At 34.6% G+C, this 17,173-nt stretch overlaps 1 protein-coding gene across 1 annotated transcript in view; it reads right to left on the bottom strand.

The window, feature by feature from the left end:
* LOC129748880 (adenylate cyclase type 2) overlaps positions 1-14,460 on the bottom strand; it is a 289,164-nt gene extending 274,704 nt beyond the window's left edge. Inside the window, exon 1 of the mRNA XM_055743660.1 lies at positions 13,933-14,460. Within this exon, the coding sequence (XP_055599635.1) occupies positions 13,933-14,050 (118 nt within the window). The 5' untranslated portion in view covers positions 14,051-14,460. The remainder of the gene's footprint in view (positions 1-13,932) is intronic.
* Between the last annotated feature and the right edge of the window lie 2,713 nt (positions 14,461-17,173).

The raw sequence follows: 17,173 nt of genomic DNA on the forward strand, positions 1-17,173 counted from the left end.
TCTTTAAAAATTAAGAAGAGATTATCTTATACAGAGAACATATCAAATGCATGATAGATAACGAAAGACAGAATGGTATATGGAAAATTGTTGATATTTATATATTTGCAGCATCGCGAAATTTCATACCATGAAAAGTGTTGCGCCATTTCTACAAATTTGGCACCTATACGATAAAGAAAATTTCAAACATGGTTTTGGCGAGAAAGGAAAGACAGTTGATCAAAACTGCTTAAAATGACGACACATTTCAACAAAACATTTTTTGGCACTTATCTTCTGGTTAATAGAAATTGAAACTATCGGTGTCAAGGATCCTCTGTAAATAAAGATATTCGCTTTCCAGTTTTGTTGGAAGTCAATCTTCATAATATGACAGAAGTATTACGAAAATATTCAAAAAACTGTTCACTCCGTTTGAAGGTAACAATCCAGTTTCACGAGCGTAAATAATTACTTACCAATTTTCTAATGTTTTACATGTTCATTATTTTTGCGAAATTCAAAGGCTTAGCGAAGTTTGCCGGGTCAGCTAGTTTAGTATAAACGAAACAAAAAATCACTTCAATTTATGTTTTTATGCGCAATGGACTTTATGACATAGCATAATTATCAAAAATCACAAATTTTCCTACGTTTGGATTAGGTTATTCATCGTAAACCAAATTGAATGCAAATAACCCCTTTTCCGAGAAGGGTGAAGATCGAATGTTTTAAGAAAATTAAAAATTGCTGAAGAAACCAATAATTTATCAGACTACGTTAATTTTGCGAAATGAAAAGATGAAAGGTATTTTGTCTATTTTTCTGCCAAATTGTCTCTCTTGAAATGATGAAACGTGTTTTGTAATGGTTATTTTAAAAGTTTGATTACAACTTCATGTTCCATATTATATTAACACTAAACATACCGAAACTTTGTATATACCGTCAAATGGGGCAACATGCAACAATTTTCAACTTCAATGACTTCCAAAAAACTTATGTTCACAGTTAATCGTATCCTTTATGCATCACAAGTTTTAAGGATGCTGGGGCATCAAATTGGCGTAGTTTAAAAAATTATTAGTTTCTTCAGTTATTTTTAATTTTCTAAAAACATGCGATTTTCACACTCCTTAGAAAATGGGGTAACTTGCAACAAACTTTGTTTTTAATGAAAAATCTTATGAACACGTACGAAAATTCATAGTTTTTAATATATTTGCAATGCCTTAAAGACCATTACGCATGACAACACCAATTGCAGTAGTTTTTGGGTCTGTAAAAACAAATTTTCACATTTTTTCTGAAAATAAGGATGCTGCATACATTTAGGGGTTAAATAATACTACGAAAAATTCTACAAGCTGAAATCATAAAAATTAACGTTTGGATGAATGAAATTTAAATGTTTACAAACGCGTGATGCAAAACATTCATATTCCAGCACATGGAAACGAGATTTACAAGGTATTTCTTTGATTTGCATTTTGTTGCATTTAACCCCAGACATCTAACTGAATTTTAAAAATATTCATTTAAAAAAATTGGGTGATTGTTCGAAAAATATTTTTACACCAACAATGTTGGTATAACATGAGGAAACCTGTAAAAAGTTTGTAGGTAATTTTATCAAGCCGATCCGTCATACTGGGTAAAGTTTTTTTCTGCATCAAAAAATGTTAAAATTTGTACATTTATTGCTCGATTTTTCAAATTTTACATAAAAATAAAAAACTTAAGACAACTAGCTTCAGATGCGAGAAATTATATCATAATCATTTTGTTATCATTAAAAGATAACTTTATTACAATACATTAAATTAAAAATTGATTCAATGTAGTGTTATATAAATGTTGCATCGAACCCCGCTGTTGCATGATGCCCCGTTTGACGGTACTTCTTTATACCGCCGGGAGTCAAATCACCTCTAACACTTTTTCTACTAAAACTCTCTTGTTTCTCAACCAATTTTTATAAAATTTATAGTTTATTCAAGTCGATGAAGTTTTTTTTTTATTAAATCGTGCTTAGGGAAAAAGGCTGTCAGTTATTAAGTGCTCGAAAAAAAAAATCACTTATTGTCTGGAAAAGTTGAAGTGAAAAGCTATGTGTTTAACGTATGGAAATATTTTTTATAAATTTTTTTAGATCATGCCTACGAAAAGTGTTTAAAAGTGGTGAGAAAATCTAACTTTTTTTTTGAATCAATCAATGAATCAATTTTTTTTTTCAATCTGCCATTTCATAGACAATTCTAGCACCTAAAGTCAGCTTTGTACTGAATTTTGAGTACCATTTCCTTTACAATACAAAAATAATGTTAAAAATAATTAAATTAATTAACTTATAGAAAAAATACCCTCTGGAAATTTTAAAGAAGTTTTTTTTTAAACGTAAATTTTGGGCAGTCATGACTTCTAGATTTTTATGCAAAATTCAATTCTTTAACAAAAGTATCGTTACAGAATGGTTATGTAATGATGCTATTATCTCCAATTTCGCAAACTTTGTGTAATTGTACCATGCTAAAAAAAAATTTAATTATTTCATATGTATTTTTCTTTTTGAATAAAACTTCATATTCTTTTTATTCTTTCTTTATTCTTTAAAAATAGGTTTTCTTACAATATATTGAAAACTCTAGAATAGAGTAATTGGAAAACCTGTAATGCGGGACAGCAAAATAATTTATTTTACCTTCCTTTAAACAAACAGAAATGGGTAAGATTTTATAATTATAATCCGGAAACCTTTAAAACACATTTTTTCATTTTGACAAAAGCTCAGAATATAGCACTAGCTTTAAAAAATGAGTAATCAATCTGACAATATCCTATTTATTTACATAGTATTCCGTCTTACGACATAACTTGACGAACATAATTCCTAAAATTCACTCGGTCCATGGCAACCGTTCTCCAATTTCTCGGGCACCCCACATTCGCCAGATCAAGCTCCACTTGGTCTACCCTCCTCGCTCGTTGCGCCCCCGCTCGTCTTGTTCCTACCGGATTCGTAGCGAACACCTGTTTTGCAGGACAGTCGTCCGGCATTCTCGCAACATGTCCCGCCCAGCGTATCCGGCCAGCCTTCACCACCTTCTGGATACTGGGTTCGCCGTAGAGGCGCGCGAGCTCGTGGTTCATCCTTCGCCTCCACACTCCGTTCTCCTGTACGCCGCCAAAGATGGTTCTTAACACTCGTCGCTCGAATACTCCGAGTGTACGCAGGTCCTCCTCGAGCAATATCCATGTCTCGTGCCCGTAGAGAACAACCGGTCTAATGAGCGTCATATACAGGTTACACTTCGTGCGAGGGCTAAGTCTTCTCGACCGCAGTTGCTTGTGGAGTCCATAGTAGGCACGTCTTCCGCTGATAATTCGCCTCCGGATCTCACAGCAGGTGTCATTCTCTGCGGTCACCAGTGAGCCGAGATAGACAAAGTCTTCGACTATCTCCAGCTCGTCGCCGTTATTACTGGACAAGCGGGTTCGGTCGGTCTCGGATCCGCAGGCCAGCATATACTTCGTCTTGGACATATTAATCATCAACCCAATCCTTCCTGCTTCGCGTTTCAGTTTGCGGTAGATCTCTCCCACCGCCGCAGATGATCTGCCGACTATATCAATGTCATCGGCAAAGCAGATAAGTTGACTGGATCTGTTGAAAATCGTGCCACGCATTTAGCCCACCGCTCGTCGAATAACACCTTCTAGCGCCACGTTGAACATCATGCAGGATAGACCATCACCTTGTCGAAGCCCCCTGCGCGATTTGAATGAACTCGACAATTCATCCGAAATCCGCACACAGCACTGCGTTCCATCCATCGTCGCCTTGATCAGTCTGATCAGCTTCCTGGAAAAGTCGTTCTCGTCCATGATTTTCCATAGCTCGTTACGGTCGATCGTGTCGTATGCGGCTTTGAAGTCGATGAATAGATGGTGCGTAGGGACTTGGTGTTCACGGCATTTTTTGAGGATTTGCCGTAATGTGAATATCTGGTCCGTCGTAGACCGTCCCTCCATGAAGCCGGCCTGATGACTTCCCACGAATCTGTTTGCTTGTGGCGTTAGGCGGCGGAGTAGGATTCGGGACAACACTTTGTAGGCGGCATTGAGGACAGTGATCGCTCGGTAGTTCTCACAGTCTAATTTATCGCCCTTCTTGTAGATGGGGCATATTACCCCCTCCTTCCGCTCCTCCGGTAGCTGTTCTATGTCCCAGATCCGAACTATCAACCGGTGTAGGCAATCGGCCAACTTGTCCGGGCCCATTTTGATGAGTTCAGCTGCGATGCCATCCTTTCCAGCCGACTTGTTTCTATTCAGCTGGCGAATGGCTTCCTTAACTTCACTCATCGTTGGGAGTGGCTCCTCTACGTCGTTGGCTACGCCGGCGATGTACCTTCCCCCACCGTCTTGATCTCCTGATCTCCTGATCCTGATCTTCCACCTTGTGATCACCTCACGATTTCCGGTCAGGATGCCCCCGTCCTCATCCCGGCACATTTCGGCTTGCGGCACGAAGCCTTTGCGAGATGCGTCGAGTTTCTGATAGAACTTTCGTGTTTCTTGGGAACGATGCAGCTGATCCAGCTCCTCGAGCTCCTCTTCCTCCAGGCGGCGCTTTTTCTCCTGGAAAAGTCGGACTCGCTGCCTCTTCCGCTGTCGGTGATTTTCCACATTTCGACGGGTGCCTCTCTGCACTACTGCCGCCCGCGCGGCATTCTCTTCGTCCATCACCCTCCTACACTCCTCGTCGAACCAGTCGTTCCGTCGAGATCGCTCCACATAACCGATGACGTTCTCCGCAGCACTGTTGATGGCTGTCTTGATGGTATACCAACAGTCCTCGAGAGGGGCTTCGTCAAGCTCGCCCTCTGCCGGCAGCGCTGCTTCGACCGATTGCGCGTAGTCTGCCGCGACCTCAGGTTGCTTCAGTCGTGCGATGTTTAACCGAGGCGGGCGCCGGTTTCGCGTGTTGTTCACTACGGAGAGTTTTGGGCTCATCTTCACCATCACCAGATAATGGTCCGACTCGATGCTGGCGCCCCGACAGGATCTGACGTCGATGATGTCCGAGAAGTGCCGGCTGTCAATCAAAACGTGGTCGATCTGTGATTGAGTTTGGTACGGTGATCTCCAGGTGTACTTGTGTGGGAGGCGGTGCTGGAAAAAGGTACTACGTACGGCCAATCGTTTGGAGGCGGCGAAATCGATAAGTCTGAGGCCGTTTTCGTTGGTCAGCTGGTGCGCGCTGAACCTTCCAATTGTCGGTTTGAATTCCTCCTCCTGGCCGACCTGAGCATTGAAATCCCCGATGACGGTCTTCATATCATGACAATATCCTACAAGTGCTTTTCAACTAAGGAAAAAAATATTTATAGACAGTCCAAGTATATTCATAGTCTAAGTACAATTTATCTAAAGAAAAGTTTATATCGATAGTCCAAAGTCTTTGAGGAGAACATTAAGCCTCAAATTATCACGTTTGCTGGAACGTTATTTAATTTAATTTATTCTATGCCAAGCTCTTCTCATTCCATTATCATTTATATTCAGCTTAATAAAACAACTCTAACCGTGGGCATTTTTACTTGTAAGCAGCTTTAACAACACAAAACAAGTGCTCAACAACAAACGGTAATCAACAAAGTGATTGGAGAAAATGCAAAGTTTATCGAAAAGTGATCTCAAATCGTGTCAGAGCTAGACTTTTCCTTCACTCCCATGTTCTCAAACTGGTAGCTCAGCTAACGATGTCATTTAATTTGAATAGCTTACCGTTAACTGGTCTGAAAGTACTGGATTGCGTCATTGAGAATAAGACCAGTAGAAAGATCGCCTCATGGTTGGAGTGTTTTCCGATGGCTTTAATGGCCGATGGCTTCCGATGATGATAATCAGATAGTTTCCTTCCAGCTATTCTCCCTAGGAGAAAATTTATAATCAATTTACTCTAGCAACGACATTGAATTTGTCCCAGGAAAGTTGCAACCCTGAGTGGAAGTTTACAATTCCATTAACATATTTAATACTGACTTAATTTAAGGTAAAGGTAATCTTCAATAAAGTTAGATAAGGCAACGGATTACGTAGAAAAAATAAAACGCGAACGAGAAATCAAATTGATTCCATATCCGTTCAATGCAAATCAACGGAGCAATTCGTCATTCAATTTAAACATTGAAACCAAACTAAAGGTCTGTCAAAAACATGAATTGATGACCCCGCAATCATCCGTTGCTAGTAAAAAAAACCGCTTCCTCAAATGGGGTCTGGTTTTCAACCAAATCATCTCAAGATCTAAAATAACAACCCATAAATCTTACTTCCGTTGACGGTTTACTCGGGGCATCCGAAAATAGCCAATTACGGCACTGACCACTGTTGCTTTGAATTCGGAACTCTTGGAGTGTCTGATTAATCGGAACAGTTATGAGAAAAAATACTTAATTAATACTAATTGAAACCATGACGGGTTGAATATCTACACATAGTTTCTTGATGTGGAATAAACGTGAAACGTCTGCAAAATGCGCATATGATACAAATATTCAGAACAATTGTAGATACATTCAGTTCTTAAGACCTAAGTGGAGATTTGTTTAACGAATAAAAACAATTGTTCCTGAAAGTCAAATTTCTATCAATATTACTTGGTTTTTAAGAAAGCAAATAGTCCCCAGATTGAAAAGGAAATAAAGCAAATCAAGTTGAAGTTCATTTTTCCTACAAGGAAAGTCATTCGGTCCATTTGTGTATCTAACCCTCGATCCAGCCAAGAGCAATGAATAACTGTTGATGATTTATAACACTGTGTGTGCAAAGGTGGTAAAGTCAAGATTTATAGATTTACTGAATTAACTGCAATCCCGATGCAAAGTTTTACCATCTTTATGGCATTCGCGACTTTATCAACGTTACAGTTGGCGGATCGTTACTGAAAAACTAATCCGGTACAACTGTGTTCGATGTTTACTCTTGGGCTCGAACTCGCGGACATCGGCTCAGGAGACAACAGACTTGCCAACTGAGCTATATCAGAAGCCCTGACATAATGATATGATTTTTTGAATTGACAAATAAGGTTGTACAAAATTTGATTATTTTTTTTTTATTGATAGACGCTTCCCATTTGGTTGGCTTCTTCAACCCTCAAACCTTCAGGTTACGGAAAGATTCAGGGTAACCTAGAAGCTTATATGCCATAAAAAATAATTTGCTTCTAAATAATGTTGAAATTTAATTAAAAAGGAAGCTTTTTTTTATATTAGGATACTTTTAACGAACATTTTCTCATGAAAGGTGTTGCAAAGCACACCGGTTCAGGTAGTAGAAAATAAATGTCTCTTGTCATCACATTTTCTGAGTATTTTCTACCAAATCATAAACCTGCTAGATTTGATATAATCTGATGATTAACTGTATTTAAAGACGCCTCTGACTTCAAACATTTTTTAAGGAAGTATTCTTTTATTGTACTGAAGACTCCTCATTTCAAAAGAAAAAAAATAAATTCGGAAAACCATAGTAAAATTAAAAAAATGTTTTTGAAACAGGGTATGAACTCTCACAACAATATCAATTTCAACTTTTTTGGGTAAGGATTTTGAAACAATTCATATTTTAAAAATTCATCATTCTTCCAAAACTTTCGCAATAAAATTAAAAATGTTCCATCAAAAGGTCAACATATTATCGTCGAGGAAATTTTCACAAATTTTAATGAATTTAAGAATGTTTAGCAAAGCTCACCGGGCTGGTTAGATTTTTTTTTATCTCATGAGAACTTTGAATCAGTGTAATCTATAACGCATCTTGAAGTACGTTTAATATCGTGCTATATGAAATTTCTAAGAAGCGTATTTATTCGAAATAGGCTTTTATGACCATTTTTTCTTCAACTGCCCTAAAAGTCTTTTAATTCAACACCAAGATTTTTTAAACGTTTTTTTTTACACGGTTTTCGGGAATTAACACGGTTTTTGAACACTTTGAAATTTTTGAAGTTGGGAAAATCCTAGCTATGAGACTAAGAACGTGGGACAAGACACCTGACACCTGAGACCTGAGACATGAGAGCTGAGACTTGAGACCTGAGACCTGAAACATGAGACTTGAGGGCTCAGATCTCAGGTTTCAGGTCTCAGGTTTTAGGTCGCAGGTCTCAGATCTCAGGTCCCATGTCTCTACTTTCATGTCTCATGTCTCATGTCTCATGTCTCATGTCTCATGTCTCATGTCTCATGTCTCATGTCTCATGTCTCATGTCTCATGTCTCATGTCTCATGTCTCATGTCTCATGTCTCATGTCTCATGTCTCATGTCTCATGTCTCATGTCTCATGTCTCATGTCTCATGTCTCATGTCTCATGTCTCATGTCTCATGTCTCATGTCTCATGTCTCATGTCTCATGTCTCATGTCTCATGTCTCATGTCTCATGTCTCATGTCTCATGTCTCATGTCTCATGTCTCATGTCTCATGTTTCATGTCTCATGTCTCATGTCTCATGTCTCATGTCTCATGTCTCATGTCTCATGTCTCATGTCTCAGGTCTCATGTCTCATGTCTCATGTCTCATGTCTCATGTCTCATGTCTCATGTCTCATGTCTCATGTCTCATGTTTCATGTCTCATGTCTCATGTCTCATGTCTCATGTCTCATGTCTCATGTCTCATGTCTCATGTCTCATGTCTCATGTCTCATGTCTCATGTCTCATGTCTCATGTCTCATGTCTCATGTCTCATGTCTCATGTCTCATGTCTCATGTCTCATGTTCAATGTCTCATGTTCAATGTCTCATGTCTCATGTTTCATATCTCATATCTCTTTTTAACGAATAGTCACCGTTGGTAAATTTTTGATATGCTAGTTTAATGGCATTGCGGTGAACGTTACATGAAGAATTCTTGATAGAAGAATTAAAGATAGGAAAGAAATGACGGATAGATAAAGCAGACGCTTAGTAGAAGAAAATTTTACAGGTGTTGAAATTGAGCCAAGAGCATATTTTATGGAATGTTTCTATGGTGCGTTCTAGACCCTTTGTCCCACATCAGTTGAATGGCTGAGAGAAGTAATAGCGAGAGGCGCAATTACGTTCACCCATACATCCAACCCGATGGATTGGTGAAGCACGTGCTTCCCAATCGGACAAAAAGTCTAGACCGCATGGCTCTGGTGAAGCTTTCCTATTGCTGAACCAGTTCAAGCGATGTGTTGTTTTTCGGATTCCGTTTTTATCGGCAGCGCTACTTATTGTTTTCACGCAAGTACCGTAAACGTCCCTACTTTTGACAACTTTTTATTTTTGAACTGTATTTTTGGAATATTTACCCCTTATTTAAACCCCCCCGAAGCCAAATGATTTTAATCTTTTTAACGAATAGTCACCGTTGGTAAATTTTTGATATGCTAGTTTAATGGCATTGCGGTCTCATGTCTCATGTCTCATTATCTTTCTGAGTTTTTCATGTAGTGTAGAGCAAAGGCGGGAGCAATTCATGGGAGCTTTTCATCAACATGCCCTCTAGCCTAAAATTTCAACACCTATCAAGCTTTCTCCTATTGGCGCACTAATGCCTGTCTATCCACCTTTCTTTCAAATTTCTATAAAATAAATTCTCTCTAGTTTTCATTCAGCCGCACATGCCATTAAAATTATAATCATTTTGTAATTTTTGTAATTGTTGCAGTTTTAGTAATTTTGTAATTTTTTGTAATTTTTGTAATTTTGTAATTTTTTGTAATTTTTGTAATTTTTGTAATTTTTGTAATTTTTGTAATTTTTGTAATTTTTGTAATTTTTGTAATTTTTGTAATTTTTGTAATTTTTGTAATTTTTGTAATTTTTGTAATTTTTGTAATTTTTGTAATTTTTGTAATTTTTGTAATTTTTGTAATTTTTGTAATTTTTGTAATTTTTGTAATTTTTGTAATTTTTGTAAATTTTGTAATTTTTGTTATTTTTGTAATTTTTGTAATTTTTGTAATTTTTGTAATTTTTGTAATTTTTGTAATTTTTGTAGTTTTTGTAATTTTTGTAATTTTTGTAATTTTTGTAATTTTTGTAATTTTTGTAATTTTTGTAATTTTTGTAATTTTTGTAATTTTTGTAATTTTTGTAATTTTTGTAATTTTTGTAATTTTTGTAATTTTTGTAATTTTTGTAATTTTTGTAATTTTTGTAATTTTTGTTATTTTTGTAATTTTTGTAATTTTTGTAATTTTTGTAATTTTTGTAATTTTTGTAATTTTTGTAATTTTTGTAATTTTTGTAATTTTTGTAATTTTTGTAATTTTTGTAATATTTGTAATTTTTGTAATTTTTGTAATTTTTGTAATTTTTGTAATTTTTGTAATTTTTGTAATTTTTGTAATTTTTGTAATTTTTGTAATTTTTGTAATTTTTGTAATTTTTGTAATTTTTGTAATTTTTGTAATTTTTGTAATTTTTGTAATTTTTGTAATTTTTGTAATTTTTGTAATTTTTGTAATTTTTGTAATTTTTGTAATTTTTGTAATTTTTGTAATTTTTGTAATTTTTGTAATTTTTGTAATTTTTGTAATTTTTGTAATTTTTGTAATTTTTGTAATTTTTGTAATTTTTGTAATTTTTGTAATTTTTGTAATTTTTGTAATTTTTGTAATTTTTGTAATTTTTGTAATTTTTGTAATTTTTGTAATTTTTGTAATTTTTGTAATTTTTGTAATTTTTGTAATTTTTGTAATTTTTGTAATTTTTGTAATTTTTGTAATTTTTGTAATTTTTGTAATTTTTGTAATTTTTGTAATTTTTGTAGTTTTTGTAATTTTTGTAATTTTTGTAATTTTTGTAATTTTTGTAATTTTTGTAATTTTTGTAATTTTTGTAATTTTTGTAATTTTTGTAATTTTTGTAATTTTTGTAATTTTTGTATTTTTTTTTTATTTTTTAATTTTTGTAATTTTTGTAATTTTTTTTTTTAAATTTTGTAATTTTGTTATTTTTGTAATTTTTGTTTTTTTTTTAATTTTTGTTTTTTTTAATTTTTTGTAATTTTTGTTATTTTAGTAGTTTTTGTAATTTTTTTACAGTTTTTGTTATCTTAAGTTTCCAACTCAGATTATTTGTTTCAATTTTTTGATTGAGTTAATTCAGCACCTACCTGGTATCCAGTTCTAAATAGAGTAGTTTTTCAATTTTATCACTGTTCGATTTTATCAATACTCGCCAAATTCACGCTCGATTTTATCAAGCGTAGAGCGTCTTTGTTCATGTTATTTTTTATGGTTGATGTTATGGTATAAAGGTATTCGATAATATGAAAAAGCCATTGAACTGCTTATTTTAGCTTATAGTGTTTAAAATGGTCATTTAGATTTAAAAAAACACCTGTTATAATCGACATAAGTATTTTAATATCACGCTAATGCTATGAATTTTATTTTGATCTTCCAAAATTATCTATTCAAACAATACTTAAGGATGTCCAATCAGGGTTGCGCACTCCACCCTTTCAAATAAACAAATTCAACAATTCTCTTTTCCAAAACGCATAAATTCATCCACATCTTTATATAATTCGCTTAACCAAAAAAAAGTTTACTTTCTTAGAGCGGCTAACCAAGCACAAATAACAACACTGCTAGCTTTGCGTTAAAATATGCAAAAAGGATTAAAATTTCTATTTTTCTACATATGAAAAACAAAGGATTATCTGCCCATAAAGCAAATTTCGAGAAACACACTTCAAAAGTCTAAGTTGAGCAAATTTCAAAAATTTTTCAAAAAGGTAAACTTTTCAGTTAATCAAAGGTGTGAAGATTAAAATATTGAAATTTGCAGAAGAAAATTTTTTGATGCACTTTATTTTAAACTCTTTTTCAAAATCATAATAAGAGATAACGACTGATAAATTTCCATAAAACTAAATAATTTTCTTGATTTAGATGTAGAATATCAAATCGACATTCAACATGGTTTCACTTCAAGAAAAAATCTCATAATGGCTCAAAGAAGAATAATTTGAACTGAAATCGATCCTTTGTGTTAAGTAATCTTTGGTAATAACATCTTTTGATCAAAGTTTATTGATACAAAACGACAATGAAAATACTTTTTTCCACTTCAATTTTCAGTTTCGCAAATTCACGGTATCACCATATTCACGGTGAAATTTTTTTTACCTTGATAAAATCGAAAAACTACTGTATTTTTGCCATCAAAATTGTGTGGAGTGAAATTTGATTGATTCTTCAAACAAAAAACTTTTAAAAAATCCAGCAAAGCCAGTAGTTTTCGGAAAAAAATCCAGTCCCATGAATTCCCATTCCTTATTTTTGTGTTAAAGTTCATCACCGCTAATTTTAAATTCACACATAATAACCGATTCGAGACGGAGGCGTTTTTGCGACGTTTGATTTTAATCAAAACCAATTTTCAATACACTTTGCCTTAATTTTGTGGATTCCATTGGTATAAGTATATAAGACCCAAATAACCCAGGAGTTTAAAAGGTCTCAAATAAATTTTAATTAATTGCTATAAGTATAGTATTTTTCCGATTAATAGTAAACTCACAATTGTTTTGACAAAGATACGAAAATTCCACACGGTGACAAATGAAGAAATTGATATTTGTACCAGCCTTTTATAGCCAGTTATAGGAGAAAACACATCTTACCTGTCGGCCACTTATGAGATTCGAACTCAAAGGTTTTCTTGTCTATACCGGGAATCGAACCCAGTACGCCTGGCATACTAAAACCAGACTCGTGCCAGCCTATCCGGCGCTCCTGTTGAACTGAAAGAAATTCATGGGTATTTAAAGGACATTTGAGGCTCTATTTTCAGTAATTAAAGCCTGATTCTAGCCTTTCATAAATTTATTGCATTAAATAAAAAAAGATTTCTGAGAAAACAAACATAGTTTAAATTCAACCCATGCTAACACTTGATCAATCAAGACGTTTTGCCACCAAGAGGGGGCAAACGCCGTTTCTCGGCTAATGATACGCAAATTGACTTCGCAACGGAAAAGTGCATCATTCTTCATCCCACACAACGACGTTTGTACGAAGCCGGCAGTACCTTTGGAAACTATAAGAAGACTGTAGCTCGACGATATCGTGTAAACTATCCGGCCGGATGATAATAAGAGCAAACAGTTTAACCTTCCGAGCACGCGATTTTTCAATTAGCACGAGATATGTACGTGCTGCACTGTTCCTTGCTTGCTTGTCTCATTCTTCTGCAGGGTATTTTTCGACTGGGCGGAAAATTGTTGCTTCTTGGAGATACGAAGTGTGAACTTTTTGCCAGCTCCCTGCTAGTATCTGCGACTAGGTATCATTGATATTAATTTACCTCAGTTTAGCGCCCCGGACTCAGTGTTTATAAATTTGAGTGCTAAACAACTTTGGAAGCAGATAATAGACACATTTCTCGTAGTTTCAATTTGCGAACTGTTGTTTTGTATCGAAATCGATAAATTGAGCTCTATGGTCATTGTGGGGGTGAAACAATTGACCCTTTAATGTATGCTAATCTGTGATCAAATTTACCAACGGTGACATAACACATCTGGTTTCGGTTTATCCGTTTTATGAAAGGCCGATTTTACAACATTATAACCATATCACCACTTGCCCATTCATTTTCAACTGCTATCTCGTAAATTGATACACCTCCTGCTGAGCCGCTGTTTTAATTAACCGGGATTGTACATTTCGATGATGAATCGGCTAGGGTATAGAGATAAATCAATTCATGATTCTGAGATTTTGTTCAAAATTCATAACCTAATAATTTGAACAAAGTGAAAATAAGATGACTTACTTATGGTACATATTTTGTTGAAAATCTTTTACTATTAAATAGTATATTTACATCTCCACCTAGCATCCACCCTGCTGCAGTTTGACGGAAATGAACGGTGAGCGCACAAACACTTACCTGAATCGATGTCGTCCTGAATCTGTTGCGCTCGGGAACGATATTTGCCCTCGATGATTGTGGTGCTGGAAAATGGAGCCGGAATTGGAGCTGGAGCCGGAGGCATCGAGCACTCCATTTTGTCGGCGTCGGTGGAGAGGACCTCGGAGCAGGTCGGATGGAATTAAAATTCAACACGTTGCCGTTTTCACTTATGCCACCCGCCACGCCGTTTGGGTTGGGAAATTAATTTGCACCAGTTTTACATGCATTATTCCAATATTGGCCTCATGGTCACACACGGATGAGCTTGCACTTTATATCAGATTTGCACGTTAGATTATCTAGATCACGTTTCATCGATGCAGTAATCGAAATTTGTCGATGGTGTGAAATATATTTTTCGGCTTTTTGATGGGAAATCAATCTCCTGTTACACTTGTTATTTTGTTTTTGTTTTTCTGGGATTTTAACACTCTCGTGTTATTCATCCCCTTCCTGTTACACAGATTTCACAAGCTCTTCAAGAGAATATGTATCTGCAAATAGATTCAAAATTAAAATCCTGTTAGTAATAAAACACAAAATTAATTTCATGGTGTCAAAAGCATAAGGAAATACAATTATCGATTCAACTGTTTGAAAGCATCCTTAGTTGGTTTCGATAAGACCCATAATAAAACCTAAAACAACAATTTTAATCTCTAATAATTAAAACGATATTTCAACACGCTCGGTCCTATGAGGGAGGGAAAGGGCGCGGGCGGTAAAAAAGCGTAAAGCATAAAAAATACACGAAATCGCTCAAATTTCAATACAATTTGGAACTTTTTCTATTCGGAATATCCTTGAATTTAAAAATTTCTGTCTAACAAAAAAAGTTTTGTTCCATGCATTGGGGTGGTCCATTTACCTACAGGCGCTGCAGAAGCGTGGCAGTTCAACTTTCTTATCACTCTTTCAGGAGAGGAGAGGATACCCGATCAGGAGAGCATATCAAAATAATAACTCAAACGTATCTCACCAAGATATTTACATCTCATTCAGATATAATTAAGTACTCCAAATTTTCGGTTTTAAGTTTCTTCATTCTGAATTATATCTTATTCTGATTGACAAACTCGAATGGGGTTGAGCTCATTTTCAATGATCAAGATTTTTTTCGGATTGTCCTAAAATAAAATGATTTTATCTTATTTTGATAGACATACAACTTTTTCTGAAACACGGACATCGAAGTCGACGGCTCAAACCTTAGATTAACGAGTTTCGCCCAACAGATTCATAAAATTGAATCAAATTTTTGGGAAACCAGAAATGGGGCATGGTTTTATCAAATAATGTGGTTTATTGACCTTCCACTAGAAAATTTCCTCGAAGTACTCATATCTTGATAAGTTATAATTTTGATATAATTTGTTCTGTCCAATATCAAACTATGCTATCTGAACGAGATATAATCTTGATAGGAGCATATCTAAAACTGATATAATTTAGCTATGATCGTATAGATTTTTTGATATAATTTGAGATATTTTAACATCCTACGAGTACTGAATTATAACTCATTTAGATAGAAAAAAATAAGGAGATATCAAAATATCTCATTTTGATATAATTTTGTTTTTCCTTTCTGATCGGGTATGCTCAGGAGAGCATATCAAAATAATTACTCAAGCGTATCTCACCAAGATATTTACATTTGATTCAGTTATAATTAAGTACTACAAATTTTCGATTTTAAGTTTCTCCAATCTGAATTATATCTTATTCTGATTGACAGACTTGAATGGGGTTGAGCTCATTTTCAATGATCAAGATTTTTTTCGGATTGTCCTAAAATAAAATGATTATATCTTATTTTGATATACGTACAACTTTTTTTGAAACACGGACATCGAAGTCAACGGCCCAAACCGTACGTTTATGAGTTTCGCTCAACAGATTCATGAAATTGAATCAAAGTTTTGGGAAACCAAAAATGGGCCATGGTTTTAGCAAGTAATGTGGTTTATTGACATTCCACTAGACAATTTTCTTGAAGCACTCATATCTTGATAAGTTATAATTTTGATAGGTTTTGTTCTGACCAATATCAAACTATGCTATCCGAACGAGATATAATCTTGATAGGAGCATATCTGAAATTGATATAATTGAGCTATGATCGCATAGATTTATTGATATAATTTGAGATATTTTAACATCCTACGAGTACTGATTAATAACTCATTAAGATAGGAAAAATAATAGTAGATATCAAAATATCTCATCTTGATATAATTTAGTTTTTCCCTCCTGATCGGGTATAGCTATTTTACATCAAAAACACATGGACCAAGGATATGTCCATTTCCAGTTCTTTAATGTTTTTCTTAGATGTAGGTTATGACAACTGCTCAAACAGTCAAACAGTGGCCATTAGACCGCTGCAAAAAATGACTTTTGCTCACATATGTTTTTTCGATGCCTTTTGGGTCACCTAGCATCAGTGTAAAATTTAAGATGATTTTGTATGGAAATTTGAATGGAAGAAGAGATTTTTGCACATTAAATCATCCAGAAAATTCAAATAAGCTTAAAATGAAGTCGGTCTTTGATTTTTGGTTTTGCTAACATGACAAGCAGCTAAGAATTTCATGAAAAAAGTTATAACCATTTTAAAATTAAAAATCGGAATCCATTGGAAAAAAAATTAAAAATTGCGGATTTTGCTTGCTAGAGCTGTTAAGATAGCATGAAATGTTTTTGCAAAGGTTATATAAATCAATAAATTCCCTGGCAATGCAAAGCAGTTTTTTGAGAATTTTTATTTCGATCCTAAGGTTACATAACTTGCAAATAAGCAGACAAAACAACGAAAAACGAAAAAAAAAATATTTTGAAATTTTTTTTTAATACATCGAGTAACTTTTCTGGGGTATAAGTAAGGTTTTTGCTTTGTTCACATGAATAGTACTGCAAGAATCAAGGAATATATTTCATCCAAAATTAAATTTTTTGGAACTCTCCAGCAGTGTTCCGAATATCACTCAATTCTCATGAGAGACACTGAAACGTTTTCAACAGCGAAAGCAAAACCTAAATTGTCGGTTGGTTTATCTCCCAGCGGGGCAAAGATTGTGTTCGACAGCGCTGCTCCGAGAATCAAAGAAATAAAATTTGAAAGAGAGACGTTTCTTCTCCAGTTGGAATTCTCAACTGAGTGAGGAGCTACCTGATTTTCAGTTTCTTTTTTCAGTCAATAACTTTTCTTGCTCAA

This window comes from Uranotaenia lowii, chromosome 2 (assembly GCF_029784155.1).
Source record: "Uranotaenia lowii strain MFRU-FL chromosome 2, ASM2978415v1, whole genome shotgun sequence".
Taxonomy (NCBI): Eukaryota; Metazoa; Arthropoda; class Insecta; order Diptera; family Culicidae; genus Uranotaenia; species Uranotaenia lowii.